The 25,566-nt window shown below is 36.8% G+C and overlaps 15 protein-coding genes across 15 annotated transcripts; 7 read left to right on the top strand and 8 right to left on the bottom strand.

Moving 5' to 3' along the window:
• Positions 1-364: 364 nt before the first annotated feature.
• On the top strand, positions 365-2,311 carry FDP41_008602 (uncharacterized protein; the record flags this gene model as incomplete). Its single annotated transcript, XM_044712474.1, has 3 exons — positions 365-1,066; positions 1,415-1,602; positions 1,900-2,311. The coding sequence occupies 3 exons, from the start codon at positions 365-367 to the stop codon at positions 2,309-2,311; spliced, it is 1,302 nt and encodes a 433-aa protein (XP_044557811.1).
• A 209-nt stretch (positions 2,312-2,520) lies between these two features.
• Positions 2,521-3,177, top strand: FDP41_008601 (uncharacterized protein; the record flags this gene model as incomplete). Its single annotated transcript, XM_044712473.1, has 1 exon — positions 2,521-3,177. The coding sequence occupies one exon, from the start codon at positions 2,521-2,523 to the stop codon at positions 3,175-3,177; it is 657 nt and encodes a 218-aa protein (XP_044557810.1).
• An 83-nt stretch (positions 3,178-3,260) lies between these two features.
• On the top strand, positions 3,261-3,815 carry FDP41_008600 (uncharacterized protein; the record flags this gene model as incomplete). The annotated part of the gene is made up of 1 exon (XM_044712472.1): positions 3,261-3,815. One exon carries the CDS (start codon positions 3,261-3,263, stop codon positions 3,813-3,815), a length of 555 nt encoding a protein of 184 aa, XP_044557809.1.
• A 198-nt stretch (positions 3,816-4,013) lies between these two features.
• On the bottom strand, positions 4,014-5,224 carry FDP41_008599 (uncharacterized protein; the record flags this gene model as incomplete). The annotated part of the gene is made up of 2 exons (XM_044712469.1): positions 4,014-4,663; positions 4,711-5,224. The coding sequence occupies 2 exons, from the start codon at positions 5,222-5,224 to the stop codon at positions 4,014-4,016; spliced, it is 1,164 nt and encodes a 387-aa protein (XP_044557808.1).
• A 945-nt stretch (positions 5,225-6,169) lies between these two features.
• On the top strand, positions 6,170-6,781 carry FDP41_008598 (uncharacterized protein; the record flags this gene model as incomplete). The annotated part of the gene is made up of 1 exon (XM_044712468.1): positions 6,170-6,781. One exon carries the CDS (start codon positions 6,170-6,172, stop codon positions 6,779-6,781), a length of 612 nt encoding a protein of 203 aa, XP_044557807.1.
• A 354-nt stretch (positions 6,782-7,135) lies between these two features.
• Positions 7,136-8,059, top strand: FDP41_008597 (uncharacterized protein; the record flags this gene model as incomplete). Its single annotated transcript, XM_044712467.1, has 1 exon — positions 7,136-8,059. One exon carries the CDS (start codon positions 7,136-7,138, stop codon positions 8,057-8,059), a length of 924 nt encoding a protein of 307 aa, XP_044557806.1.
• Positions 8,060-8,237: 178 nt separating this feature from the next.
• Positions 8,238-8,774, top strand: FDP41_008596 (uncharacterized protein; the record flags this gene model as incomplete). Its single annotated transcript, XM_044712466.1, has 1 exon — positions 8,238-8,774. The coding sequence occupies one exon, from the start codon at positions 8,238-8,240 to the stop codon at positions 8,772-8,774; it is 537 nt and encodes a 178-aa protein (XP_044557805.1).
• A 50-nt stretch (positions 8,775-8,824) lies between these two features.
• On the bottom strand, positions 8,825-10,561 carry FDP41_008595 (uncharacterized protein; the record flags this gene model as incomplete). Its single annotated transcript, XM_044712465.1, has 3 exons — positions 8,825-8,904; positions 9,048-9,429; positions 9,836-10,561. The coding sequence occupies 3 exons, from the start codon at positions 10,559-10,561 to the stop codon at positions 8,825-8,827; spliced, it is 1,188 nt and encodes a 395-aa protein (XP_044557804.1).
• A 456-nt stretch (positions 10,562-11,017) lies between these two features.
• FDP41_008594 (uncharacterized protein) lies at positions 11,018-11,746 on the bottom strand (the record flags this gene model as incomplete). Its single annotated transcript, XM_044712464.1, has 1 exon — positions 11,018-11,746. One exon carries the CDS (start codon positions 11,744-11,746, stop codon positions 11,018-11,020), a length of 729 nt encoding a protein of 242 aa, XP_044557803.1.
• A 302-nt stretch (positions 11,747-12,048) lies between these two features.
• Positions 12,049-12,849, bottom strand: FDP41_008593 (uncharacterized protein; the record flags this gene model as incomplete). Its single annotated transcript, XM_044712463.1, has 1 exon — positions 12,049-12,849. One exon carries the CDS (start codon positions 12,847-12,849, stop codon positions 12,049-12,051), a length of 801 nt encoding a protein of 266 aa, XP_044557802.1.
• A 1,923-nt stretch (positions 12,850-14,772) lies between these two features.
• FDP41_008592 (uncharacterized protein) lies at positions 14,773-15,519 on the bottom strand (the record flags this gene model as incomplete). Its single annotated transcript, XM_044712462.1, has 1 exon — positions 14,773-15,519. One exon carries the CDS (start codon positions 15,517-15,519, stop codon positions 14,773-14,775), a length of 747 nt encoding a protein of 248 aa, XP_044557801.1.
• Positions 15,520-16,588: 1,069 nt separating this feature from the next.
• On the bottom strand, positions 16,589-18,719 carry FDP41_008591 (uncharacterized protein; the record flags this gene model as incomplete). Its single annotated transcript, XM_044712461.1, has 5 exons — positions 16,589-17,064; positions 17,121-17,645; positions 17,744-18,023; positions 18,163-18,357; positions 18,423-18,719. The coding sequence occupies 5 exons, from the start codon at positions 18,717-18,719 to the stop codon at positions 16,589-16,591; spliced, it is 1,773 nt and encodes a 590-aa protein (XP_044557800.1).
• Positions 18,720-19,620: 901 nt separating this feature from the next.
• On the top strand, positions 19,621-20,860 carry FDP41_008590 (uncharacterized protein; the record flags this gene model as incomplete). Its single annotated transcript, XM_044712460.1, has 3 exons — positions 19,621-19,993; positions 20,041-20,350; positions 20,536-20,860. 3 exons carry the CDS (start codon positions 19,621-19,623, stop codon positions 20,858-20,860), a joined length of 1,008 nt encoding a protein of 335 aa, XP_044557799.1.
• A 575-nt stretch (positions 20,861-21,435) lies between these two features.
• FDP41_008589 (uncharacterized protein) lies at positions 21,436-22,679 on the bottom strand (the record flags this gene model as incomplete). The annotated part of the gene is made up of 2 exons (XM_044712458.1): positions 21,436-22,136; positions 22,199-22,679. 2 exons carry the CDS (start codon positions 22,677-22,679, stop codon positions 21,436-21,438), a joined length of 1,182 nt encoding a protein of 393 aa, XP_044557798.1.
• A 2,209-nt stretch (positions 22,680-24,888) lies between these two features.
• On the bottom strand, positions 24,889-25,418 carry FDP41_008588 (uncharacterized protein; the record flags this gene model as incomplete). Its single annotated transcript, XM_044712457.1, has 2 exons — positions 24,889-25,181; positions 25,238-25,418. 2 exons carry the CDS (start codon positions 25,416-25,418, stop codon positions 24,889-24,891), a joined length of 474 nt encoding a protein of 157 aa, XP_044557797.1.
• Positions 25,419-25,566: the final 148 nt, after the last annotated feature.

Genomic DNA, 25,566 nt, shown 5'->3' with positions numbered 1-25,566 from the left:
TTTTTTTAAAAAAAATTGTACTGAAAAATGGCGGCAAAATTTTTTCTTGCGAGTATTTCCTTATTTCGTTCATTTCTTTTTCCAAGAGGTACTATACATGTGGATCACACTGAACATGTGAACTTTATGTCTTCTTGAGGTTTCTTCTTTGAAGGTGACAAGCTGTGTGAATAGTGGGCATAACCACATAGTCATGGTGAGATGAGATGTAAAATAAGGTTGAACTCTTAACCCGAACAGCACTCAACTATCTCTTCAACAGGATAACATTATAATGTCGCTTAAAAACACTTGGATGAAAGGAAATTTCATTAAAAACGAAAACAAAAAAATCGCCGCAATTCCTCACACCAAAGAAATCCAAATGTCATTGTTGAGCCGTTTCGATTTCTTTACAACGATAACATCGTCGCAAGTGAATTGGAAAGAACAATTCCAAGGATGGAGGAGAAGAGTTTCCTTCCTTCTTGCTCTTCTCATCATTCTCTCCGTGGTTGGTTTTTCTATCGGCTACTTTGCAGGTCATGATTTGAAAGGAGCCTCGACGTGGCGTCTTGGCTTTGTGATGATTATTTCGGTTGCATTTGGCTATGCTCTCGTTCAGTCTTCATATGGGTTCGGAGCTCACTTCCGAGTGTTTTACAAACAACAATATGAGTTGGTGGATATCAAGAAAATTCAAAATTCATCGGATGATGATACTCAAAAACTCATTCACGAAGGCCAAACGAAGGAAGAAGCAGTGTCTAATCCTCATCGTGATGAAGAAAAAGAACAACCACCTAAGGAAATTATTCTCACTCCCGATAAAGCTCTTCCGCAATACTCGACTATGCAAGCTCATTGCATCATGCTTGCGGTGGCTACCTTCCTCTTCTCCATGCTCTATATCATTGATAAGGCTGCTGGATGGCACATGTACTCTCCAGAGGCTTCTCCCATGACAATTTCTATTGTGATTGGAGGCTTCTTGTTCGGAATAGGAATGCAGCTTGGTGGATGCTTTGTGCCTCAGGTACTTTGTTCACTATCGGGGTGGAAGTTTATGGAGTGTCTATTTATTGGTGTAAGTTTATATATCAATTGAAATTTAAATGGTTAATTATTAAGCACAACAACAACCGCATGCTAACGATGGAATTAATCATTAACCACAACAACATGTGCTGCTGATATGATTTCCATTTTTATTTCAACGATACAAAAAGGTTCTTTGTGTGTGGTTCAGTAATTGCTACTGCATTACAAAGTGCTGGAGATTGGAATATTGGGTTTAAAAATCATGCAGGATTGAGTTTATTGTTTCCAGGAACATTTTTGAGAAAGGCCTTTGGTATCATGTTCTTTGAAAAAAACCCATGGCTTGAGTATTTGATTGCAGTCATTATGATGCTGACACAAATAACCATTTTAGTGTCCATTGCAGCTGCTATTCATTTTACTACAGAAGAAAAACAAGAAAAACCAGATGGATTTGAGTGGAGATGCAGAAGAACAATCTGGGCTCATTAATCAAGATTATGAAATTGATACTCGCTCACCACTTCAAAAATTAATGTCATTTGTGTCAATGATTGTTTTAGATTTATTTATGGACCTTGGGTAAGTGCATCTTGTAAGGGAGAATATTTCACACAACAATACCTTAAATTTCAAAATTTCAGGATTTAATTAGTGGCTCGATTGCATTGGCTTTGTTAAACTTTTGTTTTCTTTTAGCTACGCAACATCCCATGGGTTTGACAGGTCCCTTCGCCATTATTGGTTGTAAAATTTTGGATGCTATTGCTCCTTCACTTGATGTTCCAAAATGGTCGGCATGGAAAGATATTGATTTAAGAAAGGCCAATATGCTCTTCAATTCGAATTTTATTCTTGATTTTGGAATTGTCTATGGAGCCTTAATTGTTGGATTATTACGAGGAAAATTCCCAAGTTTTTAGATGGATTTTCACTGAAGAGCTTATCTCATACGTTTAAGAGTCACAAACAAGGTGATCACTCATCATCCATTTTCACAACTTTGAAACGAATTTTGAATAATATTGGAAATTGGCTCAAGAATAACATTGGAATTGCTATTGCCAAAATTATTGGAGGTATTTGTATGGGTATTGGAGCAAAGTTTGGATATGGCTGTAACATTGGAGCTTATTTTTCTGGTGTCTCATGCATGTCCATTCATGGTTATTCATGGATAACCATGGCTCTGCTGGGTGGATATATTGGAGCAGTGGTACGACCTTTGTTTGGATACAAGAAGAGAAAAGTTGCTTGTGGAACCGTTTGCAATACTGCTTCCATTTATTAAAAAAGAAGCAAACGTGAAATTATTCGTGCCATCAAATATTTTTGAAACCAAAGTTGAATGAAAATGAAAACAACATCCATCTTTCCTTTTTTTAACATTTATTTAAATTTTTTTAAAAAATACGAAAACAAGACTTGTTGGAGAGACTGCAATAAAATTCTCTCCGAACGCTCACAACATTTTCTTCATCTCACCAATCCCTCACCACCATGAATTCCTCATCCAATTCTTTATTTATTGAACAAGCACATCCGAATCTACAACAACAGCAACAACAACGTATTCCCTACAGACACCACAATCCCATCATCATTTCGGAACAAGACCGTCCATCCGTAGAAGAGCAACATGATGAACCAACAAATCCAAAACGATTTTCTGTTGCTTCTGTAACATCTTCAGTCGATTTTGAATCATCCATTCAACTTAAACCATCGATATTTTCAATTTCTGTTGATTTATTTATAATCACATGTTCGTTAGGATTGGCAATTTGGGGATTAGTTTATTTTACAAAATATATAAATCTGCCGAAAGCAAGAGTGGGCAATAATTATTTTTCGGATCATATGGAAGCAACTGTTGTAAATAATTTATTGAATAATATTAAGCAATTTTTGGAAAAGCCTCAAGAGTACTTGTCGCTACTACATTCCATACGGTGGACTGTATTTGAAAATCAAGCTTTGAAAAATACTTTTAATACTTCTTCAACAGCTTCTTGTAACTTTTCCGATTTAAATTCATTGGTATTTAATATTGTGGTAGTTGTATCGGTGAGTGACCTTATTGCAACCATCTTGTCCATTGCTTCCGTGGCTTTAGTTTTAATTGCATTGGTCAATGCTGGAAGAAAATTATTTTGATGACCGAAGTGGAGGATGAAGAGTTTTATTCTCGTCTTAATGTCGGCGGGGTTGAGAATAACACCATGAGGATAAGTGTGGAAATGGATAGTCAAAGCACTGCAAAATTTAATATCACATCGACGACCGCAGGTTCAAATACATTAGAAGCAGAACCATCTTCAGCACGAAATCGAAATTCAGCGAGAACCACAGGTAGTTATATGAGCAATTTAGCTCCTCCTTCAAATCTCAATAATTTGAGTGGTAATAATCTTCGAGGAAGAAAGCCAGTCATTGTGACACAAAGTAAGAAAAATCGATTTTTCCTGGCGTCTAACATTTTGACAACATGTAGAGTTTTTACTGGAATTGTTTCGTTCTCCTTGACATTGGTGTTCACATCCATTCTCTTTAACGCCAAGCAAGATACTTGTGCTGAAAATGTCACCTTCATACAGAGTCTTCAAGGATTGAGAGAATTATTGCTTCCCTATCTGATCACACAATTTGGTGTAATTTTCGTAATTCTAATAATTGTGTTGACCAAGTTATTGGTCATGTATTGGCTTTTGGCAAAACCATCTTCGTGGTTAAAACGCCATGTCACCAAACTCTTTTCAAAGCATAAAAAATCAGAAATAAACAATCAAGCGTAAATGAAAGAGATTATGAACATGATTTAAGGTTACTTGTTGTTTTAATAATTCAAGTGTACATGTATGAATGGTTGTTACAATGGTTGAGAAGAAGGTTTTCTTGCTTCTCATGTGCGTTACTATTATCTTTTTAATAGTATAGGTCAAAATTGTTGTGTGAAAAGTTTGGTGGTTGTTGTTCACGAGAAAACAAAATGATTACCAAAAAACAAAAGCAATCGCTAACAATGAGAAAATCAATGCCACTTTGGTTCCAACTTGAGATGCAGAAGAATTCAAAGCATGTGTTTCACACTTGGAATTGGTACTACACTCTGTTTGCACTTCTACTGCTTTGTTTTCATCCTGTTGTGGTTTTGATGAAGCAGAGGAAGATGTCATCCATAAATTTCCTCTCAATTTTCCTTCTCTCAAAGCTTGTAATTTCTTACAATAGCATTTGCACTTGCATGATTGTTGGGAAGGTTTTGGAGTTGGCTGTGGTGTGACTGGTGTTGGAGATGGTTGAGGAGTTGGTTGAGAAGGCTGTTGAGCTCCATAAGCAAGTGTTGCAACAGTATATTGAGTTCCAGTAGACACTTGACTTCTAATGAAATCCAAATAATGAGTGGCATTGGTATAAACACCCACATTTGATCCACCACATCCAGGAGGTCCATAACTCACCACACCAGCCAACACGAAAATTGGTAATCCACTTTGTGGAACTACTTTTCTAAACAATGGTCCACCAGAATCTCCTCCACAAGTGTCAATTCCATTTCCATTTCCACCACAAATTTGTTGCGGAGTGGTCATTCCCAAATTCTTGGCATTACACACCGATGCAGGTGAGACTGGAACTTGAGCTTTTGTAAATTGGTCACACTCGAGGAAGAAGTGGTTCTTCCCCAACCTGCAATATACACCTGTGTATTGGTTGGAATGGTAGATCCTTCGACGACAGCTGACGTGACTCGCCATCCATCCAAAGGAACGGGTTGATCCAATTCAATGATTGCAATATCATTCTTGATGGTACTCGAATCATAGTTGGGATGTTTAGTGAAACGGGTGACACCTCTCATGATGCATTTCTGGGAAGCTGCAAGATTTGAGGAACACACATTGCTGGAGGAACCCATCACAATTCGAATCTTATCCATCGTGAGACCAATTTCACAATGACTGGCTGTAACGACATGTTTGGGAGAAATCAAAGTTCCCCCACAATAGTGAATTCCTGTGGCGGTTGGACTTGAAAAGTATTGAATGCTGACCATGTGTGGAAATTCATTATCAGTGGCTGAGGTACCTCCTGAGACTTTGGAATCAAACTGTGCACACAAACAGAAGGAGGAAAGAAGGAGAAAAGCAAGGATGACTGCAATCACAACGTCTGGTTGTTGCTGTGTTTGAGAGAATTTCATTGTGTGAAAATTGGCAAGTGACAAGAGCGAATGCAGCAAATTGCTTTTGTTCGTTTTTAAGTGGACGATGTGGAAGAGTGTGGTTGTGGAGATGAACGTTTTAAACGAATTCTGCCATTGTATAGAGGTGTGTAAAAAGTCGGACTCCAATACAATCAGAAATCATTCATGATTTGATGAATTTAGAAAATTCATCCAGGAATTGAGTGACAAGTGTGATTCAGCATTTCTATCTTCTGAAAAGCAAACATAAATAAAGAAAGTAGAAGTCGTGGTGATATCTAATTGCTAAAAGTTTTTGGATATTTTTGATATAAAAGGAAATGAGGTTTCTTCATAGGACATTGAACGTCATCCTTAGTATTTGTTTGTAGAATGTTGAGCATTTGTGTTCATGGATTCATCATGGTCATCCATTCAGAAAACGTTACTCAATAACAGAACATGGATCATTGAAGATGTAAAGATGATGAATTTCGCCAAAGTCCAAATCGAAAATGAGTAATGAATATCACCAAAATAGAAATTGCAAGAGCGTTACCCAAAAGTGAATGTTGAAATAGTTGTGAATCATCATTCAAAGGTACGTATCATGTATGATGATACCTATTCTTAAAATTTGAAAATCAGAAGGACTCAACGGAAGACGTTCACTATAGCTTACTCTTTCACGCTCTCCGAGTGTTGTTCAACGAAGATTGAAAGATCAGTGTTTTGTTGAAATTGTTCAAAATGTTGATTTTGTAATGAAGGTTGTTTTACTCTTCATCTGTATGTATCAATCGGAGCGCTCCATTTTCTATTCATGCTCGTGAAATAATCACCAATATATATATATAGATCAATTCAAGAAAAAAGAATTAATATTAATAATCACCAACTTTTCAATTTAAACAATCAACCTTTTGGAAATTGTAAAATATTGAAAAAATTGATCAACACTTGATGGCGAGGACCAAACAAACCGCCCGAAAATCAACGGAAGCGGCTCAAGTCATGACAAAGGTACAACCCAAGAGGAAGGCTGAGTTTGAAAGTGAAGTGAATCATTCTAGTAGCACCGGAGTTGGTAGTACTAGCAGCAACAGCAGTTATATTGTTCCACCTTCTAAAAGTTTGAAAACCATTTGTATTCCATATGAAAGAGAATATCAAGATCAGACCACGAACACCTCCTCCGATTATCATCAATCATTATTTGGATGTTTATCCGAATTACCTAATGAAATATTTCAACACATTTTGACTTTCTTGGTTGGAGATTTTGAACTCTACAAAAAAATTGATGTCACAAAAATTGATCCAAATGCTGATAAGGAGCAACGAAATCGATACAAAAGAAGTTATTTATCGTCAGATATTGAGTCATTCCTCATTCCGTATGAAAATCTTGTTGCTCTTGTGAAATTAATGCAGACAAACAAAGAACTGAATCGAATGATCACCTCCAAAAGAGATGACGATCACTTGACTGATTTTGAATTGTTTTGGTTGAATGGATACAACTTTTCGAAAAGCTGTTTTATTGGATTCGAACTAGGACTTTGGAAACATTAAAATTGGGCACTGGAGACTTGTCAAGGACAGCTGTTGAGGAAATGGGAAGAATTCAGAATATTGTGCAGCATTATGAGAGAGGAAAGTCATTAAGTGATTTGGATGCTACTATTGACCATAATAATTGGTTCGAAGACGAATATGCTAATGATGAAGAGCAATATGATGAATTTCTTTCTGATAATGTTGGAGATGATAAAAGTCTAAGAAAAAGTACCGATATTTAACAATGCTGAAGCGAGCAGAAAAGCCATCTTGGAGAGATTACACGCATTGGAATTGAGTATTGAAGATTACTGCCATGAATATAGAAGCTACACATCAGCTTTTGAATTATTCTTCTTCAGATCTCTCATGTTGAGTCTAAACATGTTTGATGCACTCGATTCCGAAAGTAGACAAGAGTATTGGAGTGACAACTCGGAATCATTGCTTGGTTATCATTATTTCGACCACTATTCAAAAAAAGCAATATCAGAACCTTCTGATTGGGCTAGAAAAGTACCATATAACCCCAATGTTAAATATCCCAAAGTTGGTCTGATGGTCTATCAGCAATCTGGTTGGAAGAAATTGCTTTGCAATAACAATATAACAACTGACTCCCAAACTGATCAGAACTCTGAATTGAAGGAGGAGGACATTGATTTCAACTTTCTAAGAAATCGATTGTCAAAAATTATTTTATTACAAATGTCACTGATTCCCAATTTGCTGCCACTTGAGGACTATGAATTTCCAGAGAATATCATGTTTTTGAGCGTGGAACAAGGAAACGATTCTAAAACAACAGCCACTCAAGAATATTCATTTGATGGAGCAACATTTCCAGGCGTCAGATATTTACGAGTTCGATATAATGACGACGATTATAGAAATTATGGAAAAAATTTGGGCATACAAGAAGTAATTATTCTTCGTTCTTTGTTGAACAAAAAGACATTACCTAAATTAGAACATTTGGTACTGAATGGATTTAGCACTATAACTACACTAGAGGAGCAATTTGACTTTTTAAAACAGTTAATTTCTATTGAAATTACCTTCAATCAACATGGTTACGGAGCAGACCAAGATATTTGGGAAAAAGCGACAGAATTTACCTCTAGACTCAGTCAAGCATCTTCAAAATTGAGATATGTGGTGGTACATACAGACCTTGACAGCAGGAGACATTGTCGACATGATCAACTAGCTGCATTTTACAAATCCCATCGATGCCCTGTCTCCATTGGATATGCAAGCATTAGCAGATTCTACTACATTAGTGGGGAATAATTGTTGACGCGACCCTGATCAGGGTTTCCTCATATCCAGAATGAAATAAAAACCGATTTCATAAATTGTCCATTAAAATCTTCCAAAAAAGATCGAACCTTTCTGTTTTCTCATCAAAAAAAATATTTTGCAATTTTCGTTGAAACTCTTGTCAACAACAAGAAACATTTTGTCAATCATGGGCTCCCTTCTCTCGAAAATCTTCTTCTCTCAAATCATCGGTTATAAACATTCGAAAATTTTAATTCTGGGACTCGATCATGCTGGTAAAACAGCAACTTTATATAAAATTGGTTTGAATGAGAATGTCACCACTGTTCCAACAATTGGATTCAATTCGGAAATGATACAATACAACAATGTCAAAATGTTGATTTTCGATTTGGGAGGACAAGAAAAAGTTCGATCCTTGTGGCAACATTATTTTGAAAATACGGATGCTATTATATTTGTGGTGGACTCTGCAGATCGAGAAAGAATGCAGGAAGCACGAGAAACGCTGCATGAAATACTAACGAATTCAAATTTGGAAAAAGTGAAATTACTTATTTTAGCAAATAAGCAAGATTTGTCAGAAGCTTTATCGGCATCTCAAATTGCAGAGGAATTGGATTTGAAAAGTATTAAACAAGATTATCACTTGCAAGAGTGCTCGGCAATCACTGGGGAGGGGTTATATGAAGGGTTTGATTGGTTGTCTGGAAAAATTGCATAAGGCAACAATGTTTTCATTCCTCGTTCGAGAGAATCATGTTTTCACATGTTTTAGTTTCTGAAGGAATAGAATGCACATGGTTGTTTGGAGGTGTCTCCAAATAATGAGTCACCATTTCTACATGTGGCATCTGAGCAGTTTATGTCACATTAAATATTTCAAAATAAATGTACATAATAAATTCAATGATTCACAAAATGACAATATTGTCGATATGCAATATTAATAATAAATTTTAAAAATTTCAATTCCACACAAAGATCTATCACCTACCTGCATGATTAATGTTTGCGCTATATAATGCACTCTCTGGAGTAGGAGAGAATTTATCCATTGGTGTGTCCATGAGACAACTCGAAGCAGGAAACAAAAAACCATCATTTGCTTCACCATATTGTACTAAATTTGCAAATAACTCCAAAGCAATTCCATAATAAGTAACGAGTCCCATAGGTGAAAAACCGCACATTCTTGCAGAAATTAATGGTTTCGAATAAGAGAAGATTGGTGAACCCAAACACATGGGTTTCTTTCCTCGATAACTGGGTCTGTCAATATCACAAAAATCAGGATACAGAGTTGCATCTGCCTCAATTGGATTTTCACCATCACAATTTTGTGTCACTTCAGCAATAAAGTCAAAAATTTTTGAATGCTATTTGGGGCAGATTGATGATCATAATCGTAACACAAAGTTTTCAAATAATAAGCAGCTTTTGATCCATTGAAAGGTGCCGACAAGGAAACCCACGTCGATGTCTTGAGATCGAGTTCACAATATCCCTTATACATGGCAGTTGGGAAGATCAAGTTACCCATCGAGTGTGTGAAAATAATAGTGTCTGTAATGAGGGTCGTATTTGGCTTACTGTTGACGAGAGCTAATGCACAGTAAGAGGTCTGTAATTCCTCAGAAGTCCATCCTCGATTGGCCGTATTTCGACGAATGAACCATGATTCTTTGCATTGGGTGGTATATGCATTGATATTTCCCCAATATGAAAACGAATGTGCGGGTTCTTGATCGAATCGATAGCCTGCTCCATGTAAAAGACACAAACTTTTGTGGCATTTGGTGCTGCGTGTGGATTCTTGATCATGATGACTCCATTCATGTGAGGTGTGGAAGTGTGGATCTTCATCATCTTGTACCATGGAGTGGAGGTGACACTGGTCTTTCTTCTTTCGGAATTAAGTAAAGACTGAGAAGGAGAAAATGACTTGAATTGTTGCTTGGGAGAAACTGTTGTACAATTGGATTTGGTTAAATCACTGTAATGAGAGGAGACTGTAGACATTGGAATGGTGTCAAGCTCAATTTCAGCCATTCTCGATCTAATTCTGTAAATTCTGTTTGTTTTCTTACTGAAACAGGCGATCAAAGCATCATTGCTTTCCTCTTTCAAATCATTGATGAAAATTAACGAGTCTTTTTCAGTGCATTGAGCAATTTCACTCAAATATCCATCTTCATTGAGTTCCATTCTCCATTTTGACAGCAATGCAGGTCTCAGCATGTTTTCCATAAATATTGAGAGAGTCATGTGAATTCCGCTCTTGGTGGAGCTTGTCTCTTGGGTCGTATCGATCATGTCATAATTCAATCGAATGCAATCATTGTGCGATTTAGGAACATAAACTACAAGGTCCATACGTTTTCCGTCAAAAGTGACAGCCAGTGGTGAGTGCAAACTTTGTGCAAAGAATTTGAAAGAATCTCCATTTTCAATTCTATACATTCCTATCCAATCAGAATCCACAGTTTTAAATTGTTGATGATCGTTCATCACTCCATCATGATCACCATTCAAAAGTGCACTTTGAACGTTCCTTCTAAATGATTTTTCACACCAATGTTCATCAAATTGTGGATTTTCATTGAATCGAGTTGTGGATGCGACTCGGAAACTACAATCACGACAAGTGTGACCAAAACGGTCAGCATCAAGAAGAGGGAGGAGCGAACAAGTCCTCTCATGGTCATCTTATTGTGTCGTTGTTGTTCCAGAAGTGCTGTCAATAATGAGAAACAAGTCTCCCACTCCACGGATAGAATTCAGGTATTTTTGTTTTGCCGACAACGCGCTTCTAGGCAACCAAACGGAAAAAATCATTCTGACAGGCGCGGGGTTGTCGGCAACTAAAAGACGAAACTTCACAGAAGTGAGCTTGTAAGAATCCATGATCGTTGTAAAATGTGAAATCTCCTAAAATCAAGGAATCAAAACATATGAGAATGAGATCTATTGTGTTTTCTTCTTGTTTTTCTTTGGATCTGTTGGTAACGAAGATGTTGTCGTATTGGATGATATTTTCAACGTTGAAATTGTGGTTGCTGTTGTGGAGCTCGCCTTGTTGTCACCAGCAGACTGTTTTTCCTCTTCTTCTTCACTTGCTTGAACCATAATGTGAGACAAAATGGTCATCACCAACATGGTTAGGAAAAAGAGTCCAATGAGCATGAATTTATAAGGTGTGAAATAATGCAGTCCTCTTGCTAAAGCTTTCAATATCATTTGACTCGTTGGAAAGGTTGACAGTGGACGTGTCGACCCAGCCAACTCTTTCACATTCACCACTCCACTCAAAAACGGATAGGTCAATAACAAGACAATGATGGATAAATTTTCTGCCGTGTCCACTAAGGCTGTAAGAGCGACGAGAATGTACATTAATGGACTGAATAAGCCTTCTCCAATTTTGAACCAGACATAACAATGGACAACACAATAAATCGGAACAAATAGAAATTGATCTATAAATTGCATGATGAGATGACTAGTCCTTCCTTCGGAGCCCATCTTTTCAATCAATTCAAATACTTCAATTTCTGGAGGATCTGATGAATATCCCGATGATCTTAAATCCAAGCTTCCTTCAATCTTTTGTAACCCTTCACTGAAGTATTCCACTGTTTTTAAAACACCTAACACCAATAGATAAATCCCGAAAAAACTAATAGTCTTTTCCATGATGGGATGGAAATCCAAGCATTGATCATCGGTGGTTGTTGCGTGTTGGTGGCTTTCCTTGTTTGCATTTTTTATTTTCGTTTTTGCTAACTTTAACAATTTGGTCCTCTTTTTCGTATACATGTATATTACCAATATTATTCATTAAATTTTGAAGATGATTTAATTCAGGTTAATAGGAATAATATCTTTATTGAGTGTATCAAAAAGGTTAGTCAAATCATGAATGGATGTTCAGTTAGAATAAATTATTAGTATTAATATTATTGAGAAAATTAGTTTCGTAATGACTGGGTGATTGTTCACACCAAATTAGCTTCCTTATATTTTCGAGAGGCCTCTTCTGCTGCTTCCAATTGAAGTTGTTCTGAGAATGTTAAATTATCTTGAATCCAAGGTTTGTGCTCAATTAGAATCCAACAAATGCAGCACAGTGAAATGACGATACAGACACTTGAAATAAATCCAATAATTCCAAATAAGAGTAATTGAAAACCAACATTGGTCATGTAAGAACTTTGACTGGTTTTAGGTTCAGTTAGAGAAACTTTTGTTTCGTCCTTGTTGGTGTAGCACACATATTCGGATTGTGTATGATATTGTTGTGATTTTGGATAACATGTATCTGAGAGCAGGGTTTTGTAAGGTTTGTTTGGATTGGTTTGTGACACATTGGAACCACCGTCCTTGGAAAACGTGGGAAAAGAAATTCGAAAGACAATGCCTCGGTTCGTATCTGAATATGAAGAGGATTGAGAATATGAGCACTCTCTTGTGCCAACAATGTAACATGGAAAACGAGTGTAAATAATAGCATTTCCGTCTGAAACAGCAGCTGAAGTGGGTGTTCCACTTTGTTGCAGGAATGAACTACCTATTGCAAGTAAGGGAATTGGTGCAGTGAATAATATGCAGCTCACTAATAAACAGGTGATGATTAGACAGATCAACACCTTGTCGGACTTTCTATATTTTTGCTTCATGTAATAAATCCCATTTGAAAAGAATGAAGTTCCCTTAATATCTAGTGACACTTGGGCAATCTCTATCACGGCAAATTGAATATCGGTTGGTGACGGAGCTGATGATGATTCTATGGTCATGATATTACAACTTTCTAATGATGTTGTGGTTTTCAATGCTTCAAGTTTACGTTTTTCTCGCAAAGTGATGTTGTCACCTTTACAGTTGGAGAATTGCTAAAAGGAATGCTTGGAATATTTACATGTTGAGGTTGTGGTGATAATGCATATTCTGTTTCCAGATTTTGAAGAGTATTTTCATGTTGATGCTCCACATCGTCGACAAGTGTCGGTTCAATTTTTTGCTCTGTCTTCAAATAATTATGTTTGTCTTCACTCAATTCAGTGTCAACACTCGATGACTCAGCGGAGGTCGTTTCTTCATAAGAGGTTTTTTCTTCAAATTCGTCACAATTCGTATTGTTGTTGATGATTTCGTTTTTGAATGATTATCAATGGTTTCCATTTGATAGTTAGTATGATTTTCTTCGTTTCCTACAAGTAATGATCCAAGTTGCAGTGAACGGAGGTAATTCTCATCCTGTAATGTTGATAATTTTTCTGATAGTAGTGTTTCCTGAACCAAGTAGGGGTCGTCACCACGACAAGGTCTATCACTATCAGGTACATCTTGTGAAGGTTGATTCTCATCGTCGGTGAGAGCCTTGTCAACTCTCTCCCCAAAGTGTCATTTAGCTCAAAATTTTCTTTTTCCAATGAGCCAGAAGGGCTGAATATACTCTCATCCATTCTCCCAATTTGTTCTAGCACATACTCTTCCAATTGTTGTGCATTACTAAAAACAATTTAGGTTCCTTTTCAGGTAGAGAGGAATGTTGTGGCTGGGAATTTGTTTCAACATTTCCATTCATCGAAACTTCCGCCAAATTCATTGGTAATGCTTCAAGATGTTCATGAAGAATGCTGTTGTGGTCATGGCGGTCGTCAGTCATGCAAGCAATGCTGCTTCTTTCTTCTGGTTGTTGTAGTAAGATGGTGTGGTGGATCGTGTCAGCAAACCAACTCGACGGAGACTCATTGACGAGTCTTCTCACAAGAAGGAATGAATTGAATTCCGATGTATGTACATCATCATGCGTGCAATCCTCACTATCCCTTCTTTCTATTGCTGTTGTTCTTGTTGTAATTTCAGTAAGATCCATATTTGGTTGTAGGGAACCACGACTACTTGTTGATGAAGATGATGAGTTTGTTGTTGAGTCGTAGCAGTTGTAGTAGTGTGGACCACATGAATCGGACGCAGCATCTGTGAGAGGAAATTAATTTGTGTTCAAACACTTGCTCGTTAGAAGTACCACCATCATTGAATAAGGACGACGATGTCGCATCATGATGGATCGTCTTTTCATCTTGTCCTTCTTTCCTAACGTACGCTCGCTCTCAATCAATATGGAGGCTATTTATATGATTCATCAAATAATCATCCTATTCATCCTACACGTAAGAACATTATGGCATGAGAGAGGATGAAAGCCCATGGACATTATTGGCGTCATTTTTGTAATGAGATACAAAAAATGGGCGCGAAGGAAGATGCCATCAGCACGAACCACCGTCATGATGTTATATCGTGGTGCTTGTGGTGATTTAGGTCAGGTTCCGTCATGAGGGAACGTGAATGGAACTATTACTTAATATCATAATAACCTCAACTGACCTCTGCCAGGGATCGGAGTGCATGGATCACATTCACTCTGCTGCGGGTTTGAATGGATGGACTTTTAAGATGAAGAGAGGAGCGCTTCAAAAGAACTTCCAAATGTTTTCTCGAAAGTGAGTGTCGAGTTGTTGTGGCTTCAAAAGAATGTCTCAAAATCTTCAACACTCGATTTCTCTTGAAATTGTTGTGGAGCGAGCAACGAAATTGATCGCAGCTGATATCCTTTCGCATTCGTCAGATCCCTGTGTGGTGGTTAAAGGTAAGTGATGAATTTTGATTTTTGTGTGATCAATTTGACCACAATAACCACGCATGAATGACATTCAGTTCCCTATCAAGGACTTGTAAAAGAAGAACGAACGAGTGTCATCAAACGAAACCGAAATCCTGAATGGAATGAGCTCTTGGAAATGTTTAAATGTGGAAGATGGACTCAGATGAAAAATTAGAATTAGTTTGTGTTTCAACATTGATGATATTGGTTCGTGTCTCACTTTTTTCAGAACTTCTTTACAATCGTTCGATTGACAATGTCCACGGGTTTGATGTTGAAGTTGAAAATTGAGAAAAGAAGGAGCAATATGAGTGAAAATGGCCATCACTGTGTATCCCACACAACACGCATAGATGGTAATGCACATCTCATCGTCACCAAAACTGTTTTTCTTGATCAAAGACGTTTCCAACACTTTTGTGAATTTCCCACTTTCAAAGAGATAGGTCTTTTCTGCATTTTCTGTGAGAATTTGAAGTGAGCCACCATTTTTCTCGCAGGTGGGCCTTAAGGTTTTCAAATAATGTTCAATACTGTTCAAACTCGACTCGACAAAATCCAACGAAGAAATGTCCTTATAAGTGATTGCAAGTGATACCAAAGAATCTGAAAATACAGCAGAGAATGCCTTATTTCCAATGTTTCTGCTGCACAACTCAAATTCCACAGGCACCACTGGTATAAAGGTGTGGCTGGGAAATTCATAGACTTTTTTGAATTTTAGAGATCGGGATGAAATAGATTCAATTGAATTAGAAGCGACGCTATTCTCTTCCACCTCTAATGGCTTTTCCATCTGTTTGACAAGAGATTTCAGTTTTGAGAGGATCTTCCAAGTCTCTCTCTTCACAACGTCGATCTCTCCAAATAAGTCCAATCTAAATAAACCTTTAGACATTTGTATAATTTCTACTTCTACCTTAATATTACAGGTGTACCCCTTTCTAATGGCTACGTATCACGATGAATGCACCTCATCCCGTCCGATTTGAGAAGTTAAGCATCGTCGAGCTGCATCAGTACTGAGGTTGGAGACAACTTGGGAACCTGCAGTGCTGTAGCCTTTTTCATTCTTTCTTCAAAAATTTTGTTTACGGTTTAAAAAAATTGGCATAAGGCCGAATTGAAATTTTCGTTTTGAACACATCAAATCATCCGTTCAAAAGAGCTTTTAATGCACACATCTTTTATATCAGAAGCGAATGTTTGTGCTTTAGAAACTCTAGTCCTTTATTTATCGTCATCAATTACTCCAATCAGAGCATCTCTTTGCAAGGGTTTAAATTACCCTGTCCGCGAGTCGAAGAAAAGATTCAGTCTCGGTTGTGCGATAGATTAAATTTGACAGAGTGACCTCGAAGCAGCCGGTCGTAGTTGGTCAACTTTGTTACAAATCATTGGTTTGCCCACTTGAATTTGTTTGAGGTCCATTCTCACAACCACTAAATTGTTGTGCAAATAACACACTCTTCATGTCAAACCCTTCTCAACATGAACAACTCTTAAGAGGTTTTTTAATGGAGGGTAATTTTCGATCTCTTCATAAATCATCATCATGTTTTTTCATACCATATGAAAGAGGAAATGAAGGAAGAAATGAAGGATTTGAAAAGGAGCTGAAGAAGGAACTGAAGGAAGTAATGAGGATGGAATTCTTGAATTTTAATAATCAGATCTAAAATCTACGAAATCTATTAGAATCCTTTTTAATCGAAATAAGATGAATAGTTTCATGTTGATAAACTCTCTTCGATGTCCAATGTGGTTATACGGACAAGTATTTAGGCATTGAAAGTATGAACAGTGGAATCATCACTTTTAATCAAAATAATGTTTCGCAATCTATTTATCGACACCTTCTTCTTCTAAGCAATCACCTCGATGAAAATCGCAACAACAAGCATCACAATCATCACACTCATCATCATTGGTCTCATCACATAAGCACTGCTTACTTGTCTCTTACTACTCACACTCGTCTTTGGATTCACTGGATCTCGACTTGTATCCTTCACAAATCTGACATTGTCAATTATGAATTCCTTGTAAACACCTCCATTGACAATCCATCTCACTCGTTGAATGGCATTGAGTGAAGTCTTGTTGGTGAATGGAAGATCAGTGACTGGAATTATCAATCGAGTGACACGAGTGTCATCAATCTTGTAATGTTGAAAATATTTTGGATCGACGAACACAGATGTCAAATCTTTGGCAGCATTGTTTTGAGTTTCTTTGAAATAAACATTCAATCTCAACTCTCCAGGAGTGACAACCTTCACAAAGAATTCATAATATTTGTAAACTCCCAAATCAATCCAATTCGCTGGATAACGAGAATCTGTGGCAGAGAAGCTTTTTGACACTTGACATCCACCACGACCAATTCCAATATACATGGAAGAAGATCCACAAATTTGGTCTTGGAAGTGTCCATATCTTCAGATTCCGAATAAATATTTAGAGAATCAGCAGGAGATGGATCGCAAGGTTTTGGATGGATGGAATTCTTTCCTTGATTGCATGCAACGAAACCTTTCAAATGTCCATTTGAATATTCAGTGGTGTGTAACTTGACAAAGAGACGTCCTTTCAAGAGATGAATCAATTCACCGACTGACAAGTCTGCAGAAAATCTTGACATGGAAAATGGAGAATATTTTACACCAAATTGTGAAATGAATCGTTCTTCAGAACCAGTGGATGGATCGCCAATTCCAATTTCCATCTTGGTCGCAATTAAAGTCAAATCATGATGAACTGTAAAATCAATGGTTCGCTTATTTGGAAGTAGTGTTGCAAAGGCGACACCATTTCCACGAGCTCCATTGACGATTGGTTTCAAAATACCAGCGAATCGATCCTCACGATTGTAGAGTTTGACAAATTTGTCAGAATCTTTTGGTAAATCATAATTGTCAACTGTGCATTTACCATTTGGACAAGAGGCATTGACATAAATGTTATAACCGTCCCAACTGTAAACAGAGAATCCCATCGTTCACTAAATGCAGTTCTACCTGCTCTATTTCTCAAATACAAGTATAAATTCTCACCAGCAAAGTCAAAATAATAATTGGTAGGATCCTTAACGATCTCAGAAAGGCTGTTGACAGATGTCAATGAAGTTGGAACATTGTTTTTCAAATAATAAATCCATAAAGAAGCAGTTCTTGGATATTGTACACTCACTACGACCCAATCATTGTTAGCACTTGATGGCAATGAAAATCTAAGAACTGGTGGAGTTGGAATATTCAACACCCAACGAATGGCATAAAATTTCTCAAAATTACATTGCTGTGCATGATGTGATCGACAGTTCCAGAAGAAACAGCACCCAATACTTGACTACTGGCACGTCTTGTCAAATCATGAGTAATCATTCTTGGAATTCTTGCAGATGGATTATTAAATTGAGGATTGATTCCCAAAGTACCTGTGGTTTCAAATGACCTCCAATATTGACAACTGTCAGTTGTGCATAACCTTCCAAAGAAACTGGACAAGCATAACCTTTCCAATCCTCTCTTCTCACACATGCAGAATGAGATAAAATACTGTCGTTGGCCACAATCCAACCACCTGGAGTGAGTTCAGTTGCAGCACCATCAATATCTAACAAACAAGCTCCCTTATTACCATCGAAATAATTTGGCATGATGAACGCATGATTGAATTTTCAAATTTCAAACCCACATATCGATTCAAAGTTTGATGTTTGAAAGGAGCATCTGTTAATTGACCCAAAGCACCTGATTGTCTAAATGAATCAGGCATAAAGTTTCGAAAAGTAACATTAACAAGAATTTGTGGACCACCATTGTCATAGGTTTCATAACCCTTAATGACAAATTTAGTAGCTGTGGAATAGAAATCAGGACGAGATCGACCACCCACATCAATCGTTGGACGATAACCAGCTTCACCCACATTGTCTGTCTCAGCAATGAATAAACTGTCCATAATAATACTTGGACCAGGTGGAGAGTTCATTTGATTTCGATTATCAAAAAGTGTTAAATTCTTGAATACGAGTGGACCACCACGAGCCCAAATACCATAACCACGATTTTTGTAAGAGATTAGGCCTTCGAAAATTGCATCGACAGACACACCCGAAACGGTTGGATTTGGATAAGGTCCCAGTCGAGGAGAAAACCAGAGAGTTCAGTCGTTCCATCAGGTTTTACCATGTCATCCACATGAAAACCATTTCCATTCGAAGAGTGAGCCACATTGAATTTAAAACCTCCCAAAGGTTGATTACGAGGTCGACCTAATAATTATTACTTGAAAGACCATTGACATTTAAAGGCATGGTAAACCAAAAGGAAATCTTCCACCCAAAGCAGCGTTCTTATACCAAGTATTGTCGGCATTCGTAATCCAGAAACAAGCAACATCGTTATCGGATGGAATGATTTGAAGTGGATCTGCATTGGCCACTGGTCTTGGTCGAATGGCCAAATTGTGAATAAATTCATTTCCCATTTCAGAACCATCTTCCAAAAAGTATTGTCTTGAATCAAGAGACCATTCGTATCATGCACCACGACACATCTCTGAAAAGAGTGATGCATCGAAGAGTCCTTAATTTGCTGTATTGGAACCCAATGATTTACAACTATTTGGCAGGTTACTAAACACCTTGAAGGAATTATATTCGAATGATATTCGAAGAGTCAATCGAATGAGAATAAGACAGGCGCTGTCTTTCATGAAGATGCCTCAACTTGGAATCTTCAACTTGTGAATCCAACACAACCATTCTTTTTGAAACACTTTCAAGTTTATATTGAGTACAGTTAATTCCAAAAAGGTTGTTGGATGGGTTCTTCTTCTTCTCCTCAATTGTTTCTCAATTGGTTTGTTTTTCTCAATACTTTACAAAAAAATGTCTTTAGATGAAGAAGCTTCATCATCTTCTTCTTCGTTCCATCATCAACAAGCAACAACAACAAACACTTTTGTTGCTCCGACAGCCACTCAATCCATCTATGATCAAATTATTGCAGCGAATACTTCACCCTATACAATTTATTTCCGACAAATGTTTATGAGTTTTCCATTCTTGATGAGTTTATTACTTTTTATTTATTATTATGCACACGTGAATGGAATGTTTGATGAAGTGAGAGTTTATATGAGTTCTAAATTAAGAAATTTAACACATGTCATGAGGATGTCAAGTGTAGAAGATGATGACTATTATGATGAAAAGAAGGAGATGATCATGAGACAAATCAAAACGAAACAAAGCATATTCCGTTGAGTGAAATTTGTAAACTCTCTCCTTCACTCAATGGAACTGCAGTCACAAAATTGAGTGATAATTATTTACAAGCTTTCAAAGATGATTCAGAAAAGAAGAAAATTGTGGAAGAAGCCAAATTGAAAATTGAAAACACTCCTTGGGCCTTGTCAACCATATTCTTTGGCCCTTCTGCTTTCAATGAAATGTCACTTTACAGATATCCAATGTTTTTCGGATTTTCTGGAATGGCACAGACAATGCTTGCTAGAGTTGTGAAAGGAAATAGATTTTCAAGGCTGTTAGGCTTTGGAAAATTGACAAGTGACAACATTTCTCATTACTACGAGAAGGAAGGTTGGAAGCATGAAAAGTGACCATTTCTAGTAATGGACAAACATATTATTTTGATGTATTACAGAAATCAAGCTCCAACTCTTCTGATTGCACATTTTCAACCCTTCTATTGGTGCCAGATATTGATGGATGTCTGGGAGAAAATTCTTACTATTTAGATTCCTTTATTGATCACATATGTGGTGCACGAAACTCTTTAAGGCTTGCTGCCTCCACTAGATTTTCTATTCATCGAGTCATTATTTATAACAGAGAAGGAAGATCTCACAATTACCCATTGACCACTGGCTCTAATTTCAAATTATTAGGTGATGCAAACGCTCTGAGGTATTGCATTCAACAACTCGCAGAGAAATACACAATTGGCAAAGTATCAAATTCTCAATTCATTGGTGATCAATTGATTGGAGTTGGATGGGGCTTTGGTGCTAATTTACTATTAAGCACCATATCTGGTCTTTCCAAAACAAATTACTTCTCCATGTGCATTTCCATTTCAAACCCATATGACATCAAAATTGCATGACAAATCACATGACAATCTATCACAACACAATTCTGAAACAGCTCAAACAAATTGTGAAAACAATTGAGCATCTTTCAACAGCTACCACAAGCATCAACTTTGAATCTCGACTTTTAATGTCTTCAAAGAATTTCATAGATTTTGACACAAATTTCACACTCAAAATTAATCCAGAAGTTCAAGATATTCAGAATGATTATTACGATGCCTCTAGTTGTTGCCATCATTTAAGTGATGATTTATTATGCCCAATTCTTCTCGTATCTGCAAGCGATGATCCTTCTTGTTCTGTGTCTGTGATGAATAAGAAGGTCACTCCTGCTTGTATTTATGGAAAACATGAGAATATTCTTCTTGTAAAAACATCAAAAGGTGGAAATCGAGCTTTCTTCACTGGTTCTTTCTACCGAATGGAGTGGCATTTGACGAGAAAGTTGTATTTGATTTTATGGAAGCTGTATTGGCATTGAGTAACAAATAGAAAACTAGAATGAAGAATGAAGGAGAATTTAATTTGGCTGTTGATGATCAGTTGAGCGTCACAAACTGTTTGAAATGTAACAACAACCATTCGCTCATTTATTCACCAATAATATTGGTGTTGCCAATTCCACAACAGAATTGGTTGTTTCTGTTGATAGGATCGAATCATTCAAGAAAGTGGATGCAATTTCCTTGACATATTGTTTAGCCCATTCCTTGACACCTTCCACTGCAAATTCCAAAATCATATCCACCACACCATCTGTACATTCCATGTCACACTCTTTCAACAACTTTTGAATGGAATCATTCTCTTCCTTAATGATATCCTTCTTAATTTCCAAACACAGAATACCACTCAAATCTATATGATTCATGTCACCACCTTCTTCAAGATAACGAATCATGGCTTTTTCCCATCTCGATGGAGTGCAGACACTTTGAGCAATAGTTTTCAATTTGGTGTCAACATCTTTTTCTTCTTTGAGATGTTTGGCTTTCTTTGTTTCCTTGTAACGTTTAGAAACCATTTTGAAAGAGACCATTTGAATGTCACCAAGACCATCCATTTCATCTGTTTTCAAAGAGCTGTCAACTGTCATGGTGGTGTGATCTACATATTGTTTCACAACCAAACCTTCCATCATGGCATATCCACCCAATTGAGATTTGGTATTATTACACAAATATTTCAACTTTTCAAAATCCAACAAACCACGATACACAATTTGAGCACACATCAATCCCAATCGTTTTGCTTCCATTTCAATTTCATCTGGCAGCAAATAATTTCCTTATCATTCTGGACATCAAACAAGACAAAAGATTTTGGAGGAATGATTCCATACATGACACGACAATGTCTATAACGAGTAATGGTTTCACCTCGATAGATATAATTTGGGAAAAGTAAATGTTGAATTTCAGTAATACCTTTGATGGCATTTTCAAAGAAAACGTCATTGGAGATTGACCTTTTTGTTCGATAAATTAATTTCATTCTTGGACCTCTTTCTTCTTGATTGGAAAGTGCTTGGTCCTTATTTTCATCATCATTGACATTTGTCAGCATGAATGACAACTGAGAGCCATCAATTTTCTCTTGAGCATAGACATAGGTGGAATGTTCGATCCATCGTTTGGAGGATTTGATGGCATATCCTGCACCACTTGATTTTTCTTTAGCACTTGGATATTTTGGAAGAAGAGTGTAATAATCTCTTTCATGAAAAAGAGAGAGTTTTCGAGAAGTGACATTTGACTTTTCATGATTGATATTCTTTGAAATCTCTTCAGAAAGTGACTCTGAAGTATCCAATGACAATAGATCGTTCATATTTTGTTTTTTTTACTTTATCAGTATTGTTTGCAACTCAAAGTTTTCATTTCACTCTCCAAAGTGCATTTTCAAAATTCCAAAAGCAATTTCATTTCAAGATGATAAGTGGAACTCGAGTTCACTTTCTCTCACTTATAAATGGAAACTTCTCTTGTATGACACACCAATAACTCTCCCGTGAATTCATTCAAACAAATTCCAGAGAGACCTTTCACAGTGGTAAAACTTTTGACACAACGACCAAATCGAAAAATTTGAATTCGATTTTTTGGAGTGTTGTTGTTGTCGTCGTGGATGAAAGAAGAAATTCAGAACCTCTCTTATCGAGAATACAAATTCCTTTGGTGAATTCACTTTTCCTTCTCTCATGTCGCCAAAACTTTTCACAATTTTCCATTTCGGTGGAGAACGAAGGTCATTCTTCTCGAGAAAAAGATTTTGATTCGATAATCACGACTCTTTTCATCTTTCTGTTCAATGACATAGAATAAAGAACTATCAAAAATCACGTCCGATCGGAATGGAGATCCTTCCAATGAAATGGTTTGAACGACAAGTCCAGAAGACAAGTTTAACACATAAATAGTTTTTGAAACAAGTTCGAAATGAACGCATAGGTTCTGGACACACAAATTCCAGTTACATTCGAAAGTGATTGAGATTTCCATAAACAATTCTTTTCAACAAGTTTGGAATCATCAATGCTGTCTTTTGATTTGGAATTTTGTAACAGAAATTGTAAATCACATTTCATACAATAATTCCATAAAAACATTTTGGAAGAAATCAAAAGAAGTGCGTCATGTTCCATTTGATCGTAATTTTCTTGAACACAGAAGTGACACGATTCAATATTGAGAGAAAATATAAACTTTTTGACATCAAGTCAAAAATAACATTCTTTGATTTCCAGAGTCACTGATGATAATACAAGCATGATGATAAGAAATCTTGACTTCTGACGGATGTTTCAGATACATGTCAAATTCGAAAGCTGTTGCCACATCAAACGTCGAAACAGAAGGAAGTGCAATTTTATCGATGGTGTGAACAAGTTGAAATGCACGAGAGAAGGCTCTTGGAACTCGTTCTCTTCCTTTCACCAACTTTTGACTCAGTTTTTCAAACAGATGGAGGCAATGATCTTGGAAAGAATTGTGGCGTGATGATGGTACAAAATCAATAAGAATGAGAGGCATCTGTTTGCTACTCAAAATTTTTTACGCAATGATTGCTGACAGCGGAGGTTTTGAAAACCCCGCTTAATACGAGAAAAGCATTAACCATATATTGCAATCTATTTTAGCGCATAGCTTGTCTCTTCAGTCCTCTAGATAAGAGATCATGAATGGACGCATCAATCATCACTTCAAATGAAAATTCTTTCACTTTTGTCAACAATCTCATTAAGTTACTGAAAATCATTAATCGATCATGGTCTCTCTTGTTAATATCTTTTTCTGTGAAATTTGGATTGCCAAGGATCGATACTTGGGAAGTCTCAACAATATGCAAGACAGGAAACACAGGTCGTTGATCTCTAAATTTTTGCAACTCTGAATCTCCTCCTCAATGACCATGATCTTGTCACACCATGATGCTTGAATGTTGAGGGTTTTATTGTTGCTTTTTGAGATTTCCTGTTGAATCTATTTGTAGATAGAGTTTTGAGTTCCTCGTTTCGAGTTAACGACAGTAAAAGAAATAACAGAAACTGTCAAGTAACAGCTCTCCTAACATTAGCATCATATCTACCATAAATATCTACGATACTGAAATTATTTTGTTCAGCATTTCAAAGCAGAAGCATACCATCATCAACAACATTATGACACTCTTTCATCTCCTTAAGCATGAGACAGGATCATTGAATTCCACTGTTGGATGTTGGGTCATTTTGTTTGCTTGGACATGATGGTTGTGAACAGGGAATATCAAAGGAAATTTTTCGAAGAGATCACTTGAATGTTATTACATGCTGCTCAATCCTTTCTCTTAATGTACACCGCATGATAAGACCTAAAAGGATTTTTGATGTCTTGTTCCCTCCTTTATAATCTCTTCTGCCAAAACGTTGTTGTTTTGGTAATGCGTTGTCAAACGTTGATAAATCTTCACAATACTCAAGAATGAAACCTGATTGTTTTTCTCTGTTTGTTGACAAGATCCTTCTGAGTCTTTTGGTCAACCAATATGGGAGCAGTGATTAACTCGGTCCACTGTCGCTAGATCGATATTCAGCAAAGTATTCAGAACAAAAATTGGGCATCTCTCGAGGAGAACTCCAAACCAGTGAGTATAATCCGTGCATGATGTCGAGGGTGAGTGAAGTTTCAGGAGGGGAACAGTCGTGTTCTCGAATAATTAGAGCTCCTCCTGGCTCCAAAATTCTGTACACCTCTTTGATAGTTTCCTCTACGTTTTTGATATGATGAAAAGACATGAGAGCTGTCACAAGTGAAAATGAGTTATTTGAAAGGTAGATGATTGGATTGTTCACTAATGAGATGGAATGTAAAATCGTTGGTGTAAGTTTTTCCAATGTCTCACGTCACAGCCATGAATGTTTTCTTTTGTTAAACCAAGTTCATGTCCAACAGCTTGCGTAATTGATCCTTCAGAGCATCCAATATCAAGCATGTTACGGACTTTCAAAGATTTTGGAATTAGTTCCTTAATTTTGTTAGAACGATTACTAGTTCTGTATGAAGTATCAGTACTTCGATCTGTACTCATCTTGGTAACATTCACTGATTCTCTTTCAGATATTCTCTAGATTTAAATATCTTATTTTGGAAGAGATCATTTAATTTGTCATAAATCTCTTGGTCATTAGAAGAAGTTTCAATAAATTTCTGGATCTGTTCCTGACAATAGCCTGCTG

Source organism: Naegleria fowleri, assembly GCF_008403515.1.
Source record: "Naegleria fowleri strain ATCC 30894 chromosome Unknown tig62, whole genome shotgun sequence".
In the NCBI taxonomy this organism is placed as follows: domain Eukaryota; phylum Heterolobosea; class Eutetramitea; order Acrasida; family Naegleriidae; genus Naegleria; species Naegleria fowleri.
Note: the sequence above shows the minus strand (reverse complement) of the source record. Positions and strands in the feature narration are given on the sequence as shown.